At 39.0% G+C, this 23,355-nt stretch overlaps 1 protein-coding gene across 1 annotated transcript in view; it reads left to right on the top strand.

Moving 5' to 3' along the window:
• Positions 1 to 23,355, top strand: part of EXOC4 (exocyst complex component 4) — an 892,087-nt gene that overhangs the window by 26,653 nt on the left and 842,079 nt on the right. Inside the window, exons 2-3 of the mRNA XM_044679735.1 lie at positions 5,904 to 6,093; positions 11,146 to 11,340. Coding sequence (XP_044535670.1) covers positions 5,904 to 6,093; positions 11,146 to 11,340 — 385 coding nt within the window. The remainder of the gene's footprint in view (positions 1 to 5,903; positions 6,094 to 11,145; positions 11,341 to 23,355) is intronic.

Raw genomic sequence — 23,355 nt, 5'->3', positions numbered from 1 at the left:
TGAAAATGGGGGAAGAAAGGCATTTTTTCACCAGCCACTGCCCCAGCTCAGAGCCTTTCCTTTTAGAATGTTGTCCTCCAAGGAGATTTGGGAAGTGGGGGCAGATTTTTCCTAACGTTGTGGATCAGTGTCAGTGTAGGTTATAACTGTCCTCTGGAGCCCAGGGAAGGTGCTAAGCCAGAGACTTTGGAAGATAAGGTTAGGTGGGGTTGGGTTTGGATATCTTGGTGCACTAATGGGGGGCAGGATATGCCCTCCTGGGAAGGCCAGAGCCTGTGTGGTGATAGCGAGATTGATTTTTCTTAAACTGCTTATTATGTTTATCAATAGGTTAATCCTTATATTTCCAAAGGGTATGTGCTTGTGTAGAATGTACTGTTATTCATGTATGTGTTGATGAGCCATTTTTTGGCTCCATTTTAGCAATGGCCAGATAGAAACGTTCTTGAATTTCAGCAGGTTTCTAGACACCATGTTCATGAGACGTTGAAACTGTACCAGTATTTGTGGTGGCCTCTCTTCTCCCCATTTTAAGTGCCTCTTGGATCAAAAAATTCATCCTTCTGTCTTCAAGCAATAGAGGGTCATCTGTGGGAAATATTTGATTGCGATTTTGCTGGAAGTCAGAGAGAGGGATTATTTGACTCCTAGAGGCACTTAAAACTGGTGATTTATACTGACTAAATATTTAATGAGAATTTACAACTGGAAGGCCACTTCTAAGAGGCCATTCTTGGTTATATCATCCACTGGAAGGAATCTCAGAGAGTTACAGTTACTCTCAGGTTACAGTTGAGGAAAGAAGTATAGTGAGATGAAGTGACTTGGTTAAGTATATGGGCATAAGGGGCAGGGCCAAGCCTTGAATCTAGGTCCTCTGATTCAAAATTCATTTTTCTTCCCACTCTATAAGACATATTTAGGACTGCCCAGATTAAAAAAAAAAGTGTTCCTGCCCCTTTTTCACAAATATGCTTTCTTAGGTGGTTCAGGTTGGAGACAATTTCTAGACCCTTTTTGTGTTTTAAAAATGCTTTGCCACAGTTCCTATATCTCAGTAATATAAGGGCTATCCCTTCCACATTACAGAGGCTAGGAGCACGGTACTTGGTAGTCTGGAAAATCTGTGCAAATTTTTTTGGCCCTCCCTTTGTATCAGAGAAGTCTGAATTTTTTCTTTTTCTTTTTTTTTTTTTTTGGTGTGTTTACAGTACCTTATTGCAAAATTTGGGTGAAGAATATATTTCTGACATTTTAAATTTTTTCTGTCATCTGCTGGCCTTTGGGTATCATCTGTGGCTTCTGCAAAACTCCCCCCCCCCCAAATCCCTATTTAATTTCTTATGCCGATAAACCATGATGGCGAAAGTTGTGATGTGGAAGGGATAGCTATACTTATTTATTCGATTTGAGTTTAGTACTACAAAGACTGCATCTTAGCATGAAGTAGAGTTTTTAGTAATGCAATTGTATGAGTCTGTTGGAGGTAGGGATAAAAGGTCTTGATCCTGTTACTCTTTGTTGGCTACATAAATGGTGGTTTTCCTCCTGAGTGACAGGTTACACTTGGGAGAAACTGACCTTATTTCCAAAGGTTTGTTTTTTCTTTATTCTTGTGTGCCTTCCATCTTTTCAGGGGCAAACTGACATATATTTGGTCTTATCTGGATTCCATTACTTTAACAAAGTGAAGACAAAATTGTATCAAGAAGGAGCCAGTGGTTGTGACTAGCTATTTTCCTTTCAAGTTGCTTGATCCCTCTTTTTGAAACACACAAAAAGGAACCTGACAAACTCATGCTTATACCTCCATGTTTATTTGCTCAGGTTTATATGCATTACTATAGGACTTTTTTTGTTGTCGACAGTTGAAAATTTAGTAGTAGAAGCATATTGTGTTTCTATTTTGTATTAGTTATTGTTAATGCCAGAAACATGGATAATGAATTCCAGAGCCTGTTGGAAAAATAAGTACCTTCCTGGGTAATAACTAGACATCTTTGGAGAGGTATTTTCTATCTACTAAGGTACTAATTTACACAAAGCAGTCAAGTTGCCAATCAGAGTGTGTCTCATTACATCTAGTATCTGGTTTAATATGTTGGTATTCTGTGAACCTAATCTTGGTTAAGGCATCAGATATTGGAGGTAGAAATGGAAAGATCCAAAGGGAGGCTTAGGGACTTCAAAAGATACTGGGATGACAGAGTCCAAATCAATTTTGTCTGCCATTCCTAGGTTCCTGCTATGTATTCCATATCTAGCTACAAACACCTGCTACCTTTGCCCTAGACTTAAGACTCTTGCAGTTTTAGAAGCTGCTTGGAGATCTTAGTTAGGCTTTAGACTTACTCTTATCTTTATTACGTGCCTCAAGTTGACCACTACCTCTCTCTAAGGTACAGCTTTGACACTGACTCTTGATTAAGGGTGAGATCCAGCACACACCGGAGTTGAAGGCAGGATATAATGTAGAAGACAGGGTTTGTTGTGACGTTTAAGTCTGGAATTTAACAGGGATCAATGTAAAGTTTTCAAAAAATAAATGTGTAAGTATAGAACGGGAGCAATTTGTATTGACTGAAGTTTATGAGAAAAAGGCATGGAGATTTTAATTAACCAGATACTTAGCTGGACTGTGGAAAAAGATAATTTAGTATTGACACATAGTGGTTTTTGACATTTCCTACTTCACCTATAGACTTTGCCTAGAGCGCTGCTGTCTTTAATTCTTAGCTCTGTTTTAACAAGGTAGTTGAACAATCAAAATGTTAAGGGGTCTAGATAATATATCATTCAATGAATGGTTTAAGGGACTGTGAATAAGAAATCTGCTGATGAGATAAAATCGAGAGATGACAACTATTTTCAGGTATTCAAAGGGCTATCATACTGGATCTCAAACATGTAAATAATTTTGTAGCTCTAACTTTGTAGCTAAATACTGTAGGAAGTTTCCATTGCTCTGGAAGTCAGAATTAGAGAGATTTTTGATATGGATATTGTCTTGTATTTGAAAAAACAAGCCAAAACCAAAGTAAACATAACTTACTTTCTAGTTTGCATATCAATAACCCTCTCCATTTCTTAAACACCTCATAACCTACTTATAATTTGTTACCATGCTAGTTGATGTAGAACTATATGGCCTCTCTGGGCCTCTAATTTAATGACTGTTTTACTAGTTAGCTTAAAACAATATGAAATATTTTGTATTTCTCTTCCCACGGAAGGGGGTTTTGGAGATGTAAAAGGAAGCACACAGTAGTTGAGAGAATAGAGGAAGACTTTTGTAAAACCATAAGTTGATGGTGAAACTGATCTGGTGGTAATAACAAGGAATAATAGATATTTAAGAACCTATTCACCTTGGGACATTTGAGGAATTGAAGGAGTTTTATGCTGGAAACCTTCAGATTCCAAGGGGAGAGTTATGCATCATGGATGCAGCTAATAAACTAGTTAGATTATTATTCTGGATCAAACATGATAGTAATTTTGTAACTCTAACTTTGTAGCTGAATCTTCCATCTTCACCTTTGTCCATTCTTTTTATTTATTTTTTAAAGATTTTTTGGTTATTATTTTTTTATTTAGAATATTTTCCCATGGTTATATGATTCATTTTCTTTCCCTCTCCCCAACCCCACTCCCCCCATAGTCAACATGCGATTCCACTAGGTTTTACCTAGTGGATCATTGATCAAGACCTATTTCCATATTATTGATAGTTGCACTAGGATGATTGTTTAGCTTCTACATCTCCAATAATATCCCCATCAACCTGCATCAATTCCTGGAGATCGTTCCAGTTCACATGGAATTCCTCCAGTTCATTATTCCTTTGAGCACAATAGTATTCCATCAGCAAAAGATACCACAATTTGTTCAGCCATTCCCCAATCAAAGGGCATACCCTCATTTTCCAATTTTTGGCCACCACAAAGAGCGCAGCTATAAATATTTTTGTACAAGTTTTTTCCCCTATTATCTCTTTGGGGTATAAACCAAGCAGTGGTATGGCTGGATCATAGGGCAGACAGTCTTTTATAGCCCTTTGGGCATAGTTCAAAATTGCTCTCCAGAATGGCTGAATCAATCCACAACTCCACCAGCAATGCATTAATGTCCCAATTTTGCCACATCCCCTCCAACATTTATTACTTTCCTTTGCTGTCATGTTAGCTAATTTGCTGGGTGTGAGGTGGTACCTCATAGTTGTTTTGATTGGCTTTTCTCTAATTATAAAAGACTTAGAACACTTTTTTATGTGTTTGTTGATAGTTTTGATTTCTTTATCTGAAAATTGTCTCTTCATGTCCCTTTTCCATTTATCAACTGGGGAATGGGTTGATTTTTTTGTACAATTGATTTAGTTCCTTATATATTTGAGTAATTAGACAGAGTTTTGTCCACTCTTTTTAGATGTTGTTCTTTTCTCTAGAAATATTTTATAATTATGTACTTATTGCTAGATGACTTACTAATTGGCTTTTCACCTTATACCCAGTTTATAGGACCTTTTAACTTGGACTTAAGATGGCACTAACTCTATGACCTCGGACAAGTCACATAATCTTTGTGGGCCTCAGCTTCCTCATCTGTAAAATGAGGGGAATTTGTACTGCATGATCCCAGAGCTCCCTCTTGACTCAATCTGTTACTTTAAAAATATCTAGGCTGCCTAGTTCTCTCCTAAATAAGTAGTAAGAAGGAACATTTTAATGCTAAATTGTGCCTAAGTTGAGATGTCTTTTTAAGTGTCAATTTGGAGAAACTTCTTCATTTTTCTTGGAAATATCTGAAAGTGGATTAATAATTGACTTGGTGACTGTCCCATCTCTTAAAGGAGCTCTAATGATGGCCCTGTAAATGATAGCATTCATCACTTTGAGTCTAAAGTACCCTTCTCAAATTAAAAAAGAAAATGAAATACACTGGGCTAAGGGTACATATGGATAAACCTGAGGGAATTTAATGAAACACTGTAAATTACAGCAACTAGCAGATAAGGGGAAGAAGGCTTTTTCTCTACTACTGTGTATAAAACTGAATTGAAAAAAATTACACTGCAAGTAAGATAATGGAGGAAACAAAGATTTGGATCATGTATCAAACTAGGTTATTGAGAGATTTTTTTAATAAGTGCATCTACCTCATCCCTTGGTTATTGTTGATTTATATCAATCTCTTAGTGCTGTAGTTAGAATAATAAATAGAGTGACAGCCTTTCTGTAGAGTTCAGATTTTTACACCTGCCACATCTCCACAGTTCATGCAATCGTTTTTACTGGTTCGATGTTTGTTGATACCTAGTTCAGTTAAGTCAGCTATTTGTAATCTCCTGAGAAGGTTGGCAGTCTGCAAAAACCTCTTTTGTTTGGTTTTGTTCTTTTAAAGATCCATAAAACTCCCTAAGACTGAGGTGCAACATGCTTCATTTTTTGTGCATATCCCCTCCTTGCTGAGTGCCATCTTGCTTCTTTGGAATCTCCCATAGCTGGAAGTCTCCATATAAGCAACATCTCTGCTCTATGGGGAAGGGAGAGGCTCACTGGCCAGTCTCTAGCCTGCGCCTTTCTGTCAAGAGGAACAAGACCCAGGAGGTGTGCGAGCATCCACCTCTATCATCCCTTCTCGTTACCCCTCGGAAAAATAAAACAAAATGAAAGCTGGGCCCAGGCTGCCTCAAGACAGTTGCTGGGCAGGGAGGAGGGAATCTGGGAACCTGGAAGGAGTGAGCAGTGCTGTGTTTAACCAGGATGAGTCGAATCTTGCTCAGAAAGTAGTGTTTCTTTTGGTTTAGTTCATTTTGGTCTATTTATTAAAAGAACGGGCCTTTAATGCTTCTTGCAGACCTCGTTTGCTTTTACTGGGCATCATGCCTATTCTGTCTTTGTCAGGACACTCTCTACAAGTGATGATGTGGAAGACCGAGAAAACGAGAAGGGCCGTCTGGAAGAAGCCTATGAAAAGTGTGACCGAGACCTGGATGAGCTGATTGTGCAGCACTACACTGAGCTCACCACGGCCATCCGCACTTATCAGAGCATCACTGAGCGCATCACCAACTCTCGGAATAAAATCAAGCAGGTGAATGGCTGACTTCTGGTTAGGTGGAACTTTTTTTTTTTTTTTTTAAACTTAGAATCAGTATGTATTGGTTCCAAGGCAGAAGAGTGGTAAGGCTAGACAATGGAGCTTAAGTGACTTGTCCAGGGTCACCCAGCTAGGCAGTGTCTGAGGCCAGATTGGAACACAGGACCTCCTGTCTCCAGGCCTGGCTCTCTATCCATTAAGACCCTTGGCTGCTCCATGGAGGTTCTTTCTGAAAGAGAGGCCGTGTTGTAGAGTCTGTGATTTTCCTTTTTTTTTTTTTAATTTCTTTTAAAATATTTTTCCATGTTTCCATGGTCCATTTTCTTTTCCTCCCCTCCTCCCTCCCCCTCCCAGAGCTGACAAACAATTCCACGGGGTTGTCCAAATGTTATCGCTTGATACCTATTTCCATATTGTTCATTTTTGCTATAGAGTGATCTTTTCAAGCCTAAACCCCAAATCACATACCCATATAGACATGGGATAAGCGATGTCACATGTTTTTCTTTTGCATTTCTACTCCCATAAGAACTTCTCTCTGTGTGGTCAGCATCCTTCCCCATAAGTCCTTCAGGAGTGTCCTGGCTTGATGCACTGCTACTAGGAGCAAAGTTAGAGACTGATTTTCAAGCCATCTCTTACTGGAGACTCGTTTCTACAAGCTATAAGTTCATGAAGCTTTGCTGAAGGAGACCCCACAGACATTTTCTCCTTTGTTTCTTCTTTACCCTCTTTCTGTCTCTTCCCACATGAGGGAGCACCCAGGATGGGTCAGGTATTGGTCTTGGATTAGGAAGAATGGGGTTACAACCACCCCCGACTCATACTTATTAGCTGTGTCACAAACGTCCCTGAAGCTCCCTGAGCCTCCGTGTCCTCATCTATGAGATGGTCATAATCTTATCTGGAGTGTGGACCTCACTGGATTGTTGAGAGGCTCCCGTGATAATGTACGGGAAAGGCTTTGAGCGCTGCAGAGCCCTGTGAATCAAGGTTAGGCTTTTGGTTTTGCTCCATCCAGACCTGTGATTTCCTCCATAGGGAGCTCTCACTGTTGAAACTCCTTCACTAATACAGATAACTGCTCTATAAATTAGAGTTTAGAACATTTGCCTCTGTAATGGAGAGGTTCAGTGACTTGCTCATGGTCATGTAACCATTAGGTGCCAGAGGAAGGATTAAACCCAAGTATTTCTGACTAGAATGCTGGCTCCAAGGGAGGAAATTTATTTTTGATGGGGCCAAGGCAAGCTCATGAATAGGCACTTTAGGCTTTCTCTTCAATTACAACTATGATTATATGACTAACCATTTTCCTGGTTTGCAAAATCAATGTGTAGAGACTATGTCCCAGTTAAATTGTATGCCCCTTCTAAAGCAAGCTCAGTGCTCTGCCCATTGGTGATTAGCTGAATTTAATATCTGTTAAATGCTGTTGTGTTTGAAGACTTTGTCCTGTGTATCTAGATTTTCATCCAAATGAGAAACCATGGTTTTGGCTTCCTTAGATAATGGAATAAAAATAGTTTGGTTATAAGCTTGCCTTTGAAGTATCTGTACTTTCATAGCCACAGCAATTCTGCTTTCTGTATTTTCTGTCCTTTGGAGCTTACAATGTTAAGATTTTGGAGGCAGATACATAAATTACTGTTTTGTTTGAGGAGAGCTGTAGAGATCATGGTTTTCCACCTTTCAGAGCATCACTGTGGAAACAGTAAGCCATAACCCTATTTGAGGCAGAATGCTGACCTTGCCATCTTGTAAAATTAACTGAGTATTTCCAAAGGGAAGGCTGCTGCTCTTATCCTTTACAAGTCAAGAGTTCATCCTATGGATTTATATTTGAAACCAGGGGAAGCTTGAGATCAATTGCCCTAGATTTCAAATAAACTGTAGTCCATTTTGACCTGATATACACTAAGCTCCAGAGGGGTCAGCAAATGAATATATAGAGCCACTGACCTTTTGGCTTTACTTAGAGTAATCACAGCTTGGGTGAAGGATCTTTTGATATTTGTGTTTTCTGATTAGTTTTGGTTGACAAGTACTAAAAAGACTTTGTTGTAATCTCAAGGGAAGAACCAACAATGATTCCTGACTTGACTTCTCTTCACTTCGAGTTGATATTATCTTTGCTGCTAAGAAAGAATGTTCACATTCGAACTGACTTGAAAAGACATCATTCTGAGCTGATTTTTCTAATCCCTTTTTTTTTTATTATAAGATGCTTACGTTGGCAGCCAAACTCTTTTCTACCACCTCATTCTCCTTCTTCTAAGTTTGGCAATAAAAATAGAAACAACATAACCAATATAGTCATTACAATAGGCAGCTGTCAGGAAAATAATTGTCATGTAAGAAATTCCAAATTATGACTTAACTCTGAGATCCTGTAGGGAGGAAACAAAAGGGCGGAAGCCCTTTAAAAAGGATAGGTGCCTTTACTAATTGGCAAGTATGTAAAGAAAAATGATAGGAAAACAAATGAAAGGTGAGTGAACTTGTTTTAAGTCGGATACTTTGACAATTTCCTACTATGAAAGTCCAATCTCAATACACTAAGGAAACACTGACATTTCTTTACTAACCTTTTCCTGTTGCTTTTTGGTTTCAAGAGAGCATTTGATTTATATACATATAACAGTTGTTAAAGGTATGAATGTGAATGATTTCATTGTCTGGCCAATTACTCGGTGGATTATTTGGCTCCTTTAGGACTAGAGACTGTGGAACATTGAAAATGCATCAGGCCATAAACTGAAATTTTCTTCTTGCTCTTAGCCAATAGAATATAATTGGGAAATGACAAATTCATTCTTTGCTTTCATGTAGAACTTGACACCAGAGTATTTATACTTTGAATGGGGTAACTGCATTAAGTTACTGAGTTATGGCAGTGTTTAAATAAACTTAAAACAGTCTCATGGGAATTTGCATATTTGCTAAAATCTAAACTCTGTGGTAATATAGATAGAAAAATAAATTTGGATTAGGATTAACCAACTAGTACTTTGCCAAATGCAACTGATTCCTTTTTCAGCTTGCATGAATAATTCATTGGAAATTCTGTCTAGTTAAGAAATTTATTTTCAAACAAAATGACATATTTTTTGGTCAATACAAATAATGTGGTTGTTTGCCAAAGAATTTGGGCATTTTTGTAAATAAAGTCTTATTAGTCTATATGGAATTTCAGCCACTTTGAATTTTTGACACTTATCAGGATTATAACTTTTATATCATCAGAACCATCATGGGTAAAAACCAGTTGAGGCAAATGAACTATGATGGCCATTTTGGAAGAACTTAACAAAGATTTAAAACTGAAAGGAACTTGAGAGATCATCTAGTTCAACTCCATCATTTTACATTTGAGGAAACTGAGATCCAGAGATGTAAAGGGATTTAGCTAAGGCTACATGACTAGGAGAGAGCAGACTTGGTGTTGCTGATGCCAAGTCCAGGATTCTTTGTCATTTTACCATATTGCCTCATTAGCTTTTTTTTTTTTTTTTTTTTTTTTTTTTTTTTTTAACGTTTACCTTCCGTCTTGGAGCCAATACTGCGTATTGGCAGAAGAGTGGTAAGGGCTAGGCAATGGGAGTGAAGTGACTTGCCCAGGGTCACACAGCTGGGAAGTGTCTGAGGCCAGATTTGAACTTAGGACCTCCCATCTATAGGCCTGGCTCTCAATCCACTAAGCTACCCAGCTGCCCCCACCTCATTAGCTTTTAAGCAACTATATATATATATATAAAGGTAGTTTTTGGAATAGACTTTTTCTTCTCTGGATCTCTTTGAAAATAGGATAGGTTCACATATACACAGAGACGGATACACTGTGGCACAGTTGATTGTAATGGACTTCTCTACTAGCAGCAATGCAATTATCCAAAACATTTCTGATGTACTTATGAGAAAGAATGCTATCCACATCCAGAGAAAGAACTGTGGGAGCAGAAACACAGAAGAAAAACAACTGCTTGACCAAATGGGTCAATCGGGATATGATCTGAGATGTAGTCTCTAAACAATCACCCAATTACAAATATCAATAATATGGAAATAGATCTTGATCACTGACACATGTAAAACCCAGTGGAATTGTGTGTTGGCTATGGGAGGTGGGTGGGAGGAGAGGAAGGAAAGATTATTAATCATGTAACTGTGGAAAAATGTTCATATTAATCAATAAAATTAAAAAATTAAAAAAAAGAAAATAGGATAGGTTCAGATTTAGGCACAAGGTAGATTGCTGATTTCTCAATAATTCTTCCAGTCTTACGATTTCTTTGTCTTTGTAATAATTCTTCTATTTGGGAAAATGTTGAAAGTTAATGATAACTTAAAGCTGTGTTGTAGAGACTTCCTCACTATTCTCTGTAGAATCTCTGTATATTGGAAGACTAATTAAATGTGAATCACACTTGAATTTCAGAAGTGGCTCTTTGAAATCTAACATGGAAGGACATTGAAAAAATCATCTAATTTTAGTAACTTTTATTTGGAGCTCATTTATCAATATAGGAAATGATTGGTTTTATTTTTCCCTTTGAGTAAGTTAGTATGTATATCCATTTGCTCGTGTTGATTTAAATAAAGCTCTCCTTGGAGACATATGACCTCTTAGAGTCCCTTAAAGTCTGAGGATTCTCTCTGGGAGATTAGAGAGGAATAGCAGCGTGAAGTTTTCATTTCCATCATTTTCCCATGAAACATATTTAACATTTACATAGCACTTAATATTTTCAAAGTGCTTTATATCATTAGTTATGTCTTATGGATTCACTCAGGGGTAGGTCAGGAGTAGTATTCTCATTTCACAGCAGAGAAAACACAGACAGAGAGAGGCGAAGACTCACCGAAGTGAGTCAGTGTCAGAGCCAGGATTAGAACTCAGAAAATACACTAACCCAGGGGATTAAGGGAGAATAGGAGTTAGCAACTGTTAAGTATAATTAGCACCAAGGAACAATGTTAACTGGTTAGCAGGCTTAAAATGGAGAGAATTTGGATGGAATCAAGATTGAAATTGCTCTTTTGTAGGTAAAGGAGAATCTGCTTTCCTGCAAGATGTTATTGCATTGCAAACGGGATGAGCTCCGGAAGCTGTGGATTGAAGGAATTGAGCACAAACATGTCCTAAATCTGTTGGATGAAATTGAGAATATCAAGCAAGTGCCTCAAAAACTGGAACAGTGCATGGCCAGCAAGCACTATCTTAATGCCACGGACATGCTGGTAAGATGTAATGCCTTATGTTAATGGACAATTCTTTCAGGGCCTAAGAGCACTCCTGGCACCTCAGAGGCCTTTTTAGTCTGTCTAAATCTGGTAATGCAGGATCCTATTACAGACGTTCCCTTGGGGATTTGGTAGTTCTTGGCAGGTGATATGGAGCAGTCTCTGCTACTAGTTTAAGCATTTTTTAAATGGAAGGTGATTCCTATTTATACATTCTCTGTCTTTGGAAAGTTGGGCTTGGCACTAAGTTGCATAATGGTGCAAAACCAATATTTAAATCATGTTGGGATGGTAGACAGAAAGAATTATTTTCAACAAAAGGTAGTTAATGTGTTTCATGTTCAAGTCTCAAATGAACATAGGAGAATAGAGGAGTGCTCTTGAATTCAGTTACCTTGTCTTTCCTGGAATCCTTTGAGAGCATTAACAGTAGGTCGTAAGACTGTTTGCTTTTAAGTTGATAAGAAAGGAGAACGATTGCTGCAGTTATCACAAGAGGCAGCCTTGGTCAGTAGGTCGAGCAATAGTGCTTTTCAGCCTGGAGCCTTGCTACTTCCTTCTTAGATATGATTTGGTTAAGCCTTAAGAACAACAAAGAAGAAAAAGAAACTAGAGTGGGGTTTCTAGTCAGATCTTTTTCTTAGTGTCTGTAGTTCTTATAATGGGGTGTACTACCTCCTCATAATAGTTCTCAGTTCTGTAGGGCTGCCCTTCCAGTAATGCAAGGAAGTCCATGTAAGTACGATTCTGGTTTTACACAAGGAAACTGAGGATCAGAGAGATTAGGTGTTTTGTCCACATTTGTGCAGTTGCTAATTTTGGAGCTAGAATTCAGCCCAGGACTCTGTTTAGTTTTGTTGTACCACAACTTCCTACATCTGTGATCTTTTGTGGGAAAAGGTGACCCTCAAAACAGTGACCTTTTGCCTTTCATTGGTCTCATTCTTCTCTTTCTCCTTTTCTCTCTTACCTCTCAATCTTCTCATCTCTGTTAACTATTTCCCTTCCTTAAATCATGTTGGTATGGTAGACAGAATGCTCAATGAAGATGCTTAGATTTTTCTTATTTTAAGTGGTCTCTTGAAACACCCCCCAGACCTTACTTGATCCTGATACCCCCTTATCATACCTTTTTGCTTTCTATCTCCACCCTGTCACTTTTAGGAAGAGTAGTGTATGCTTACTGCTCTTATTTCTAATTATCTACTCATTTTATAACTTCTGTGATCTGACTTCTGATCTTATCACTTGCCACGGCCTGGCTAAAGTAATATTTCTCAAGTACATGTTTACTAGTCATAATATACTATTGTTCAGAATCTTTCAGTGGCTCCCTATGCCCTGCCATAGGAAATATAAACTCCTTATTCCAACATTTCAAGCTTCTAAAATTTATCTCTAGTGTGCCTTTCCAGCTTTATTTCATCATATTCATATTCATAACCTCTAAGTCCTGACCAAACTGAATTACTCCTTGATGTCCTTCTTACCCCATTGCCTTTAGGTATACGATTCTACATCCTTGAATTGACTCTCTTTACATCTCAACCCTTTTTTCAAGATCTATCTTGAAGATGTAGTTTGTTTTGCATGAATCCTTTCCTAGAAGACTTCCACAATAAGTAGCTTCTCCTTAAACCTCTTAGGTTAGTTGTTTGACCTCTACTATCCATTTAATCATTTTTCAGTCCTCATTTTCACTCAGCAACTTCTCTTTTCAGATTCACCCCATTATTTAGTTCAGCTCATTGTTTTGGTCATCTAATAGCAATTGTTTAGCTATGGCTTAATTTTTCTTGCCACACTAAATGGCTGCTTTCATATTTGGGGAATTTAGTATACACATGGAGGTTCTCTTAAAGCATCTTAGTTTCCTACTTTATCTGCTTCCTTAATTCCCAATATCTGTTACTTTTATTCATCTTTAGCTACCCATAGGTATAACCATATCTTATTTTAGAGATTCTTTTCACCTGGGATCTATGAACTTTTTTTTAAAATTTAATAATATTTATTTTTTAGAAAAGTTAACATGGTTACATGATTCATGCACTTACTTTCCCTTCAACCCCCGACTTCCCACCCCCATAGCCAATGCTCATTTCCACTGGTTTTAACATGTGTCATTGATCAAAACCTATTTCCAAATTGTTGATAGTTGCATTGGTGTGGTATGAACTTCTTTTAAAAAATATTTTGATAACTGTATTTCAGTATAACTTATTTTCTTTGCAATTCTATGTCTTGCTTTTTTTTTAAACCATTTTAAAACATTATTCTTGGAAGGGGGTTTCTAGGGAGTCCATGACACAAAAAAGGTCATGAGTTCCAGTCTTAGATCTTAGCTTCATCCATAACCAGGACACTTCAGGGATCCTGATCCCTTCTTTGATTCTAACTTCCTTTACTTCTGTCTTTCCCTCTAACTTACTCTTCCAAAATCTGTCCTCCACTTTTACTGTAACTTTGTTTTTACCTTTGGTTTTCCTAGTTCATCCCCTTTACCTTGGTCTCTCTTTTATCCCTTCTCAGACTGCAGCCTGTCATTGACCACTTTATTCTTTGTCATTTACCCTTAAATCTTTTGCCATTTGTCCTGTTTCCACTCACACCTTGCCATACTGTAACCCTGGGGTCACTCCTACCGCCTACTGTCTTCTCTTCCACACATGGGGAAGCACTTATTAAATGCCTTTATGTGCCAGACACTGTGCCACACACTTCACAAAATCATATTTGATTTTCTCAAAACCCTGGTAAATATGTGCTAATACTGTCCTCATTTTATAACTGAGAAAAATTGAGGCAGAAGGAGATTAAGTGAAACACCGAGACTCACATAGCTTCTGTCCAGGGTTGGATTTGAATTCTGCTCTTCCTCTCTCCAAGTCCCATGTTCTTTCCACTCTGCCTTCTATGTTGCCCAGTTAACCTGGAGGAAATCATTCCATCATGTTAACCAGAGCCAGAACAGATTCATCTAATCTCAGCTGGGCTTCATTTATTTCATAGTAATCCTTTGGTGTCATGAATACTTGGTTACTCTCTCAGCAACAACTATTGCAAATTTTTCCTTTTGTCCCCAGTGTCATTATTTAGCTTTTTTCCCCATTCTGATGTGGTGGAATACCTTGCCTCCTAGTTCCTAGTGGATCTCTTATCTACTGTGAATTCCACTTTCTATAGGGCAGTGGTGGCAAACCTATGGCATGGGTGCCAAAGATGGCACACAGACTCTCTGTGGCCACTCGGCTGCCCCCTTCCCTGAGTTCGTTACTAGAAAGTCAGAGACTCAGGAGGAGCTGCTCCCCTCCCCCTCTCTACCATGCCTGAGGTCATTTTTTCACGTCTTCACCCCTCTGCCCAGCAGCCCAATGGGAATGCTTTCTCCCTCCCCTGTGTGGGGTAAAGGGCAGGGCAGGGTTGCCCAGCACTGGGGGAGCAGGGTCCAGTACTCCATCTCTAAAAGGTTTGCCATCATTACTTTAGGGTATATCTCAAAAACCCTCTACATCAAGGGGGCAGCTAGGTGGCTCAGTGGGTTGAGAGCCAGGCCTAGAGATGGGGTGTCCCTAGAAATGGGAGGTGCTGGGTTCAAATCTGGCCTCAGACACTTCTTGATTGTGTGACCCTGGGCAAGTCATGTCACCCCCATTGTGTAGCCCTTACTGCTCTTCTGCCTTGGGACCAATACTTAGTATTGATTCTAAGACAGAAGTTACGAGTTTAAACAAAATAAAACAAAACAAAAAACATCATCCGCCATTCTGACCTCTTTTGTTCAGTTTGTCATGGCTATGCATTGCTGTGTCTCTACTACATAGTATGCTCCTTCATAATTGTGTCACTTGTCACTTTTGTGTCCCTAGCACATAAAACTTAATATATATTTATTAAATGAATGGACAGTTATCCACAGCTAAGAGTTGTTCATGGTTATGGGCCATCATTATCTTTCTTTGAAAGAATGGACATTCTATTCCTTTGTAATGCAAAATTCCATGGACTGCAACCCTTCAATATAAAGGAAAGTGCCTGGGAGGGAAACAGGGTAAATGATCTGAATAAGCCTTCATTTCTTCTTTCTACAGTCTAATGTATTCATACTTTCAAGGAGCATTTTGATAAAAGTCCTTTATGAGACGCTTTTAAGGATATTTGGTAGCCATGAGGTGAGGGGTGCTGTGACTTCCTGTCATGCACTAAAACCTGGTTATAGGATAAGGAATGGCCAATTTTCACAGCAATTCTGGGTTAATAGTGGTCTGCCCTTGGGAATGGTACTAGGGAATGTTGATTCCCAGTCACTTGCCCACGGTGATGTCATCTGTAATAATGATTGTATAGGAATCCTAATGGAAGTCATTCTTGCTTTAGTATTGGTTTATGGATTCTGAATCCATGTATATTATATGGATTTTTAAATGTAAAAGAAAGCTTTCCTTTGTTACGTTTCTTATATGGGGAGTTATAGTAATATTTTAGATCAAATGCCTTTTTTTTCAAACCAGTAGAACACCTACCACATTTGAGGCAAGAAAGAATAAAATAAGGTCTTAGCACTCATAGAAGTTATAGTTTAGTATGAGAGCTAAGACATGAACATGACTTTCTTGTAAGGTAGGAAGTCAAGAGATGTGTGAAAAGACACCAAATATTGTGGGAACTCAGAGAAAAGGGAGAGATCATTTTCATGTTCTCCAGGTTGTTACATCCTGCCAACAACACATATGTGGATCTCGGAGAGTATAAGCTCCTTTCTTTTTCAGATGTGCATGCCAATTAAAATTGTGATGTGAAAAAGCAGAAGACAGGATAAAACAGATTTGTTGCTGAAACACTTCAATACGGTCCAGTTTTGAAATAGATCCAATTTCAGATGTAATCATAGAAAGTGGGTCATTGGGATTTTTTTTAGATCAGATATTTATCTCTTTTAGGATTTCACATTTCTGCTTTGAGCTAAGTAAAGTAAAGCTTAACTGTTTACTAAAAGTGTGCAATATTGAAAAAACTTCTCTTCACCTGTGACTCTTTGATTTATATTGTTTTGGAAAAACCTCACCGAGGCCTTAATTTGCTTCACTTGATATTGAGACAGTAAATGCAGGAGACGAGAGTAGATGACAGTCAGCTAACTAATCTACAGCAGTTGAAGAGACATAGGATCGACTGTATCTGCTCAGTGCATGTTAGACACTGGCCCTGGCTCGCCTCTGGCAATCCTAAAAGGGGACTTATTGTAGTCCTTAAGAGGATCCGTGTTTTCACCTGGCCCAATGTAGCTCCTGGAGAGCTTAGTGAGCCGTCTCCATGAGTTGATGTGGCCAAATTCATCTCCTGGGGACCGGTCACCTTTTGTTGATGGGCTTTAGTGTTCTTTGGGGCAGGCTGTGGTCATAAACTGTTTGCACCCCCTTCCCCCAACTAGAGGCACAGGGATGGTATTCAATACAGAGAGAGAAGGTGGGAAACTTATCCGAAAGGTGGGTACAGTTGGGGAGGATGGGTGGACTGTGACATTGTCAGCAGGAGGTAGCTAGTTCAAATTTTGACATGGGAAAAAGTTTTGTTTCTGTTTTCAGAGAATCCAGTAAAGTTTATATAAATTGAAATGAACAATATATGTTAAAAACACCCTACATCATTCTCAGTATATATTTAAATATAAAATTCACCCCTTTTTTATATTAACTTGACAGTAGAGGGAGTTTGAGTTTTTAGACTAGTGGAAGGAATAGTCTTTCAAGTCACCTAGTATTGAATCATTTATTTTTCTATAAAGATATTTTATTTTTAACTATTCCACGTAATAAATTTCCACAAAAGTTTTCTGAAGTTATATGATTCAAATTATCTCCTTTCCCTCACTCCCTCCTCCAGGAACTGGCAAGCAAATCAATCTTCACCTAGTATTTGTTAAGTGACTACTATGTGCCAGGCACTATACTGAGACTAAGCAGAGGAAAGCAAAAAAAGAGGCCCTGCTCCCAAGGGGTCAAGGAGCTAAGAATTTAATTGGAGACAACATGTAGATAACTAGGTATAAACAAGATCCTCACAGGCACAGATAGTCTCTATATTTGTATATGTGTATACACACACACACACACATATACATATATAGCCTATATGTAGAGGTTAAATTGGAAATAATCTCAGAGACAAGCAAAGGCTTCTTACAGAAGGTAGGACTTTAGCTAAGACTTGAAGCCAGGGAAGCTAAAAGGTGTTGATAAAGGAGAGAAATTCAGGCATGGGGGACAGCCAAGGGAAATGATGGAAATCAGGAGGTGGAACATTATGGTTGAGGAAGAGCAAGAAGAGCCAGTGTCACTGGATCATAGAGTATTGTTATAAGGAAATAAGGAAATGAGCAGGAGTAGAGGTGAGAAAGGCAAAAAAGAAAACTGAAAAGGTAGAAAGGGATAAGATTATGAAGTCCTGAAAAGCCAGGCTGAGGATTTTATAGTTGATTCTGGGGGTAGTAGGGAGCCACTGGAGTTGGTTGATTAGGGAGTACCATGTACTTTGGCAAGATCAGTTTGGTAGTTGAGTGTAGTGTCCTGGAGTGGGGAGAGACACGAGGTCAGGAGATCAAGTACCATGAGATTTACCCATGTTCTAGGGTGAGGTAGAAGGGACTCCCCTTGTGGTGTAGGTGGTGGCCACGTCAGAGGAGAGAAGGGGGCATATACAAGAGATGTTAGAAGGACAGAAATAGCAAGATTTGGCAACTGATTAGATATGGGAGGAGTGAGGATATTATATATTAGGAGTCAAGCAAGACATCTCAGGTTGTGAGTATGGGTGACTGAGAAGATAGTGGTGCCATTCATTATAAGAAGGAAGTTTGGAAGCAGGGGGAGGGGTTTCAGGGGGAAGATATTGAGTTCAATTTTAGACATGTTGAGTTTACGATGTCTTTGAGACATCTGGCTGGAAAATGTAAGACGAAGTCAAGATTGAAGATAGAGCTGGATGGATGGATCTGAGAATCTGAATCGAGGGAGGAGTGAAGAGGGCCCAGGGCAGAGCTGTGAGAGACAGCTATGGTTAGTAGGAATGGTCTGTATGAAGATCCAACAAAGGAGACTCAGAAGGAGCTGTCAGACAGGTAGGAGGAGAGTCAGGAGAGCAGTGCCATGGAAACTGAGAGTATCAAGGAGGAAAAGGGGACCATGAGGCCCAGACTAGAGGTGTCAGGAAGGATGAGAACTGAGAAAATCCATTATTACTGTTCTGCTTGGTCTCAAAAGTTACATTGACCATCAGAGGTTGGAAATTGTGAAGAGGCAGATTTCAACTCAGTATAAGGAAGTCTTACTAATATTAAATATTTTTTAGCTTCTCCATTTCATTCCCCTCAAACCCTTACTCTTCTATATGCTCTTTATTATGTTCACACTTTTAGGAGATTCAACACTGTCCAGCACTTGTTAGGGGAAAGCAAGAGGAAAGAGGAATGGAAAATCTTTTCATTCTGATGTTTTGTACTTAAATAGTCTATCTTGTGTTGTTATATATCCTTGCTAATGTAAATGCTGCTACCATCTGAGGAAATGATATCTATTCCATCCTCTGTAGTTTAGTGCTATTTGGCAATATCCACATGAAATCAATGATTCCACAGTCAGTGTCTGTGCTAGTTGAGGGAGAGCTGCCTCTATTTAAGAAAGAGAGGATGCTGCCTCAGGAGAGAGCAAAGGCTTCCCCTGGCGATGCGCTTTTCTTGTCCAGGGCTTGGGATTAGAGACTTCCTTTCCATCAGTACCTGCTCTGCCATCCATTATTGGCACACTTCCTGCCATTTCCATTTGAAGAACTGGTGTCCATTCTCATCACATGACTCAAGTTGGCTCATCATCTTTCAGGAGAAAGTGTGGAGGGAGAAGATAGTCTGTCTTGTCCTGGCTATTCTGTAGTCAGATGACTTAGCAATATCAATGGCCCCAGCCTTAGTCCCTTGAACCTTTGAATCTTAAGGGAAATTTCAAAACCTTTTGTGGAAAAACTAGCCTAACTTGCATGGAAGGATTAATGAGGTTTAAGATCTGGAAATATATTTACTCATCTTTATTGACTGTTGCATTGTAGGTAGCTTCTGCTTTAAATTTCTCCCTTTAATTCTTCAAAGCCTTTCCCCATTCAGTCTTTCATTGGATCACTTTTCCTCCTCTTTTACTGAGAAAAACATAGGCTAACAATAGACAACTTCTTTATCTCCTTTTTAGCAGACTTCAGAACATCTGTTTGTTTATCTGTCTTCTTATCGCAATATAAGACAATGAAGAAGTACTTTTTCTCTTTGCCAAAGCTAATTTTTATACTTTATGCTCTTGATTTCATTCCTTCCTGTTTATTCTTGGAACTTGCCCCATTAGTCATTCCTTTTTCTCTCCTTTCTCTTTCTTTTTTTTAGTATATTTTATTTTTTTCTCCATTTACATATGATAACAATTTTAATGTACATTTCTAAAAACTTTGAATTCCAAACTTTCCCTCTCTGCCATGGCATCTCTTTCTCTTTCTCTTCTTCCTATATTCTGATTCTTTTCCTACTGCCAACATACGTGTTTAGGTCTTCCCTCCAGCCTTAAAAACAAAACTAAATTAAACAAACTTTTAACTTGCCAGCCATGTAAGTTATTTTGCTATGTTTATTCTTCATTTTATTGCTCAAGCCTTATAATGTTGGCCATTGGTGCATTCTCAGATCCATGAAATTTGTCTTCTGACCCCGTTATTTTACTCAAATTGCACTCTCAAAGATTACTGATGATCTCTTAATTGCTAATATGATGGCCTTTTCTCAGTCATCCTTGACTTTCCTTAGTTTTTGATACTGTTGAATCTTTTCTCCTTTTGGCTTTTTCTTCCTTCTCCCTTGGCTTCTGTGGCATTACTATTTTTTGATTTTATCTTATCTAACTACTGTTCCTTAGTCTCCTTTGGTGAATCGTCATACCACCCTTCTCTGATATGGGGAACTCTGATTATAGGTATCCCCTAAATCTTTTGTCTTGGATTCTCTTTGTTTTCTCTATACTCCCTCTGGTGGTCTTATCCAATTTCATTGCTCTAGTTGTCTGCCTAGGTGATGTTCAAATTTATAGCTCCAACTCTAACTTGGCTCTTGAATTTTAGTTTCAAATAGCCAACTGGATGTCCCATTGGCATCTTGACATAATATATCCAAAAGGGAATCAATGATTTTCTTCCCCCAAATCTGCCTTCTTCCAATTTCTGTTGAGTGTACCATCATACTCAATGTCACTCAGTGACTTTTTCTTTTCCCTCTCTCACATTCAATCAGTTGTCAAGTCCTCTCAGTTTTACCTTATTACATGTTTCACATTTTATCACTTCCTTCCACCTATAAAACTTACAGCCTTGGTTCAGGCTCTCATCATGTTTTGTCTGAACTATTTCAATAGCCTTTGAATTAGTTCCTCTCTTTCCAGGCTCTCTTCTCTCTATTCCATCTCCCATATTATTGCTCCTGCTTGAAGCACAAGTCTAACTTGGCCATGTCACCGTCCTGCTCAAAAACCCATTGCCCTTGGAGGAAAATACAAACTCCTGAGCTTGGCCATGAGCATCACGTGCATTTTGGCTCCAAACTATATTTTTAGACTCATATCTTTTACATTTAATTATAGTGGGCCGCTGTTCCCTGAAGGTGAGGCTCCATGCTCTGCTGTTGTGTACAAGCAGGATATTCCATATCTTGAATGTGCTTCCTCACACTCACCTTGGTGATTCCTTATGCTTAGGACTTAGGCTTCCAAGGACTCCTTTTCTTGTCCAATAGATTTTTAGTGTTTTCTTCCTTCTCAAAATTTCTGAAAGCTCACTCTTTTTTTTTTTTTTTTAAATATCAGCTTCTTGATGCTAGCTTCTTGAGAGCAGGGTTTCGTTTTGTTATTCATTATTCATGTAGAGATGTACATATGTATGCCTTTGTACCATTGGTGTTTGTTAGTAAATGTTTGTTGAATTGAACTGAATTATCTCTGGAAGTAGATTTTAAGCTAGAGATTTAAGAAAGAGAATGATAGTATAGGCAGTATACACAAGCTTCCCTTGAAATTCTGTTCTTTCATATGACCTCAGTGAATTAAGGTCTTTATGTTCAAGTCTTGCTTTTTTTTCTGTCACATTTTGGGGAATTGGAGTGGAAAAACAATGGCAAAAGGATAGTTAATGGTGGTATACCATGCATTCTTTTGGTTAGCAACCCCTAAGCCTTGAACTTATACCTCTTTTCACCACTAGATGGGGCATGCGTTTTCATAGAAATGCAGTGAATTGGTGAGATTTCTTGGTGCTTTTTGAGGGATCCCTGCAAGAACCTGACAAATGAAGGGATTCAAAGGGTTGAAAACAGAAGTATCAGGTAATTTTTAAAAAGGCATTATGGAATGAGTGGAGCAACGACATGCAAAGGATTAAAAAGTGTGTGCTGGCTTCTACTTCATTTTTTGGGGGGCCATAGTTATTTGCTTATTCAATGATTTCCACCAAAATTGCAGTAGACATATGTAACATTTACATAGTCCTCTAACATTTGCTAAGTGCTTTATTTACATGATCTCCTTCTTGTAGCTCGTAATTACCCAGTGTGCTCGCTAACTGCAGGCATTTTAAATCTCTTTACTAGAGGAGAAGCCTGAGTCTTGGGCTATGAATTGCCGAAGACTATTTAGTTATCCAGTGTCAGAAGAGCCATTTGAACTTTGACTCTTCTCCTTCGAGGAGGTCCAAAGTGCGCTCCACCATAGCAAACTGTATTAGATAAGGCAACTCCTATGTGTAGCCAGGGTCCGGGCTGGACAAGCCGATTCACATTGTGATGCTTCAGATTGGGCTCTCCTCTCTGGAATGAGAAGATTGGACTGGAAGATCTCTAAAAATCCTTCTAGATCTGACTATATATCCCAGGCCCATTCAGTACCCTCCACACATGTAGTCAAGATTTGGCTACCCTGCAGTCTTTCTATAAATGCTACAAATCTTCAGAACACAATGGATCTGAAACGAACACTTGTCTGTGTTTGTATGTATTTGGGAAAGCTTAACTTCTTCTGCAGTATAGATAGATGTTGTGGTGGTGGTTCATCCTTGGTTTTCAGAGGACCAATGACTTCACGGTGTGAGGTCTTGATTTATATAGAAATTGGATTGAAGCAAGGCAGAGTTGCACAAAGTCACTGGCCTCACTCTCTTCCGGAGTCATCCAGGTCCAGCGGCCGGACAAAGGTCAGGACGATGGTGACGCCCCAGGACGTAAAGTATTCCACAGGGCCTGAACCAGTTGTCCTCATCTGCCTATTCTTCACATGCTTGGGGTAGACTCGATCTCAGTCACTGATGAGTTGGAGGCCTGTTGATTACTCTTAGGCTGGTTTATCCTGTGTTCTGGGACAGTTTTCTGGGGGGTGGCCACTGAACATGCTACAGCTTCTTGGAGCCTCAGGGGAGAGGGCGCTGAAAGGTGGCCCCCCAAGGTGTTTGAGCAGCCCTGAAAAGGGCTTGGTAAGCCCTCCACATATCCCATTCATGCAAGTGGTACAGAGGGAAAAGCACTGGATTTGGAGTCAAAGGGCTTGCATTAAAATTCTAGCTCTTTAGTTATTACTTCTGATGTTTCTGCCAGGGGACTTCACCCATCACCTCGCTTTCCTCATCTATATAGTTAAGTGTTGGGTCTCTTTTGGCTCTAAATCTGTGATGCTAAATGGCAAGAAAGCTAGCATGTCTAGGCTAGAAGCAAAGGTTCCCTTCCCCTCCTTGGAAGACCATGATCAAAAATTTCACTGTCATTAGAGTTTGGACTTCTAGTCCTAAGGAAGACATTCTTAGGAAATTAATTAGGATCTATAGTTCTTTGGGGAAGCATTTCCCTTTACTAACTTAAATAAAAAAGGTGTCATTCTTAGATATTGGCGAAGGTAGGCCCCTGTTAAGAAAAGGACTTGTACCATTTCAAGTACTTATGAAACTATCTTT

Source organism: Gracilinanus agilis, chromosome 5 (assembly GCF_016433145.1).
Source record: "Gracilinanus agilis isolate LMUSP501 chromosome 5, AgileGrace, whole genome shotgun sequence".
Lineage (NCBI taxonomy): Eukaryota > Metazoa > Chordata > Mammalia > Didelphimorphia > Didelphidae > Gracilinanus > Gracilinanus agilis.
Note: the sequence above shows the minus strand (reverse complement) of the source record. Positions and strands in the feature narration are given on the sequence as shown.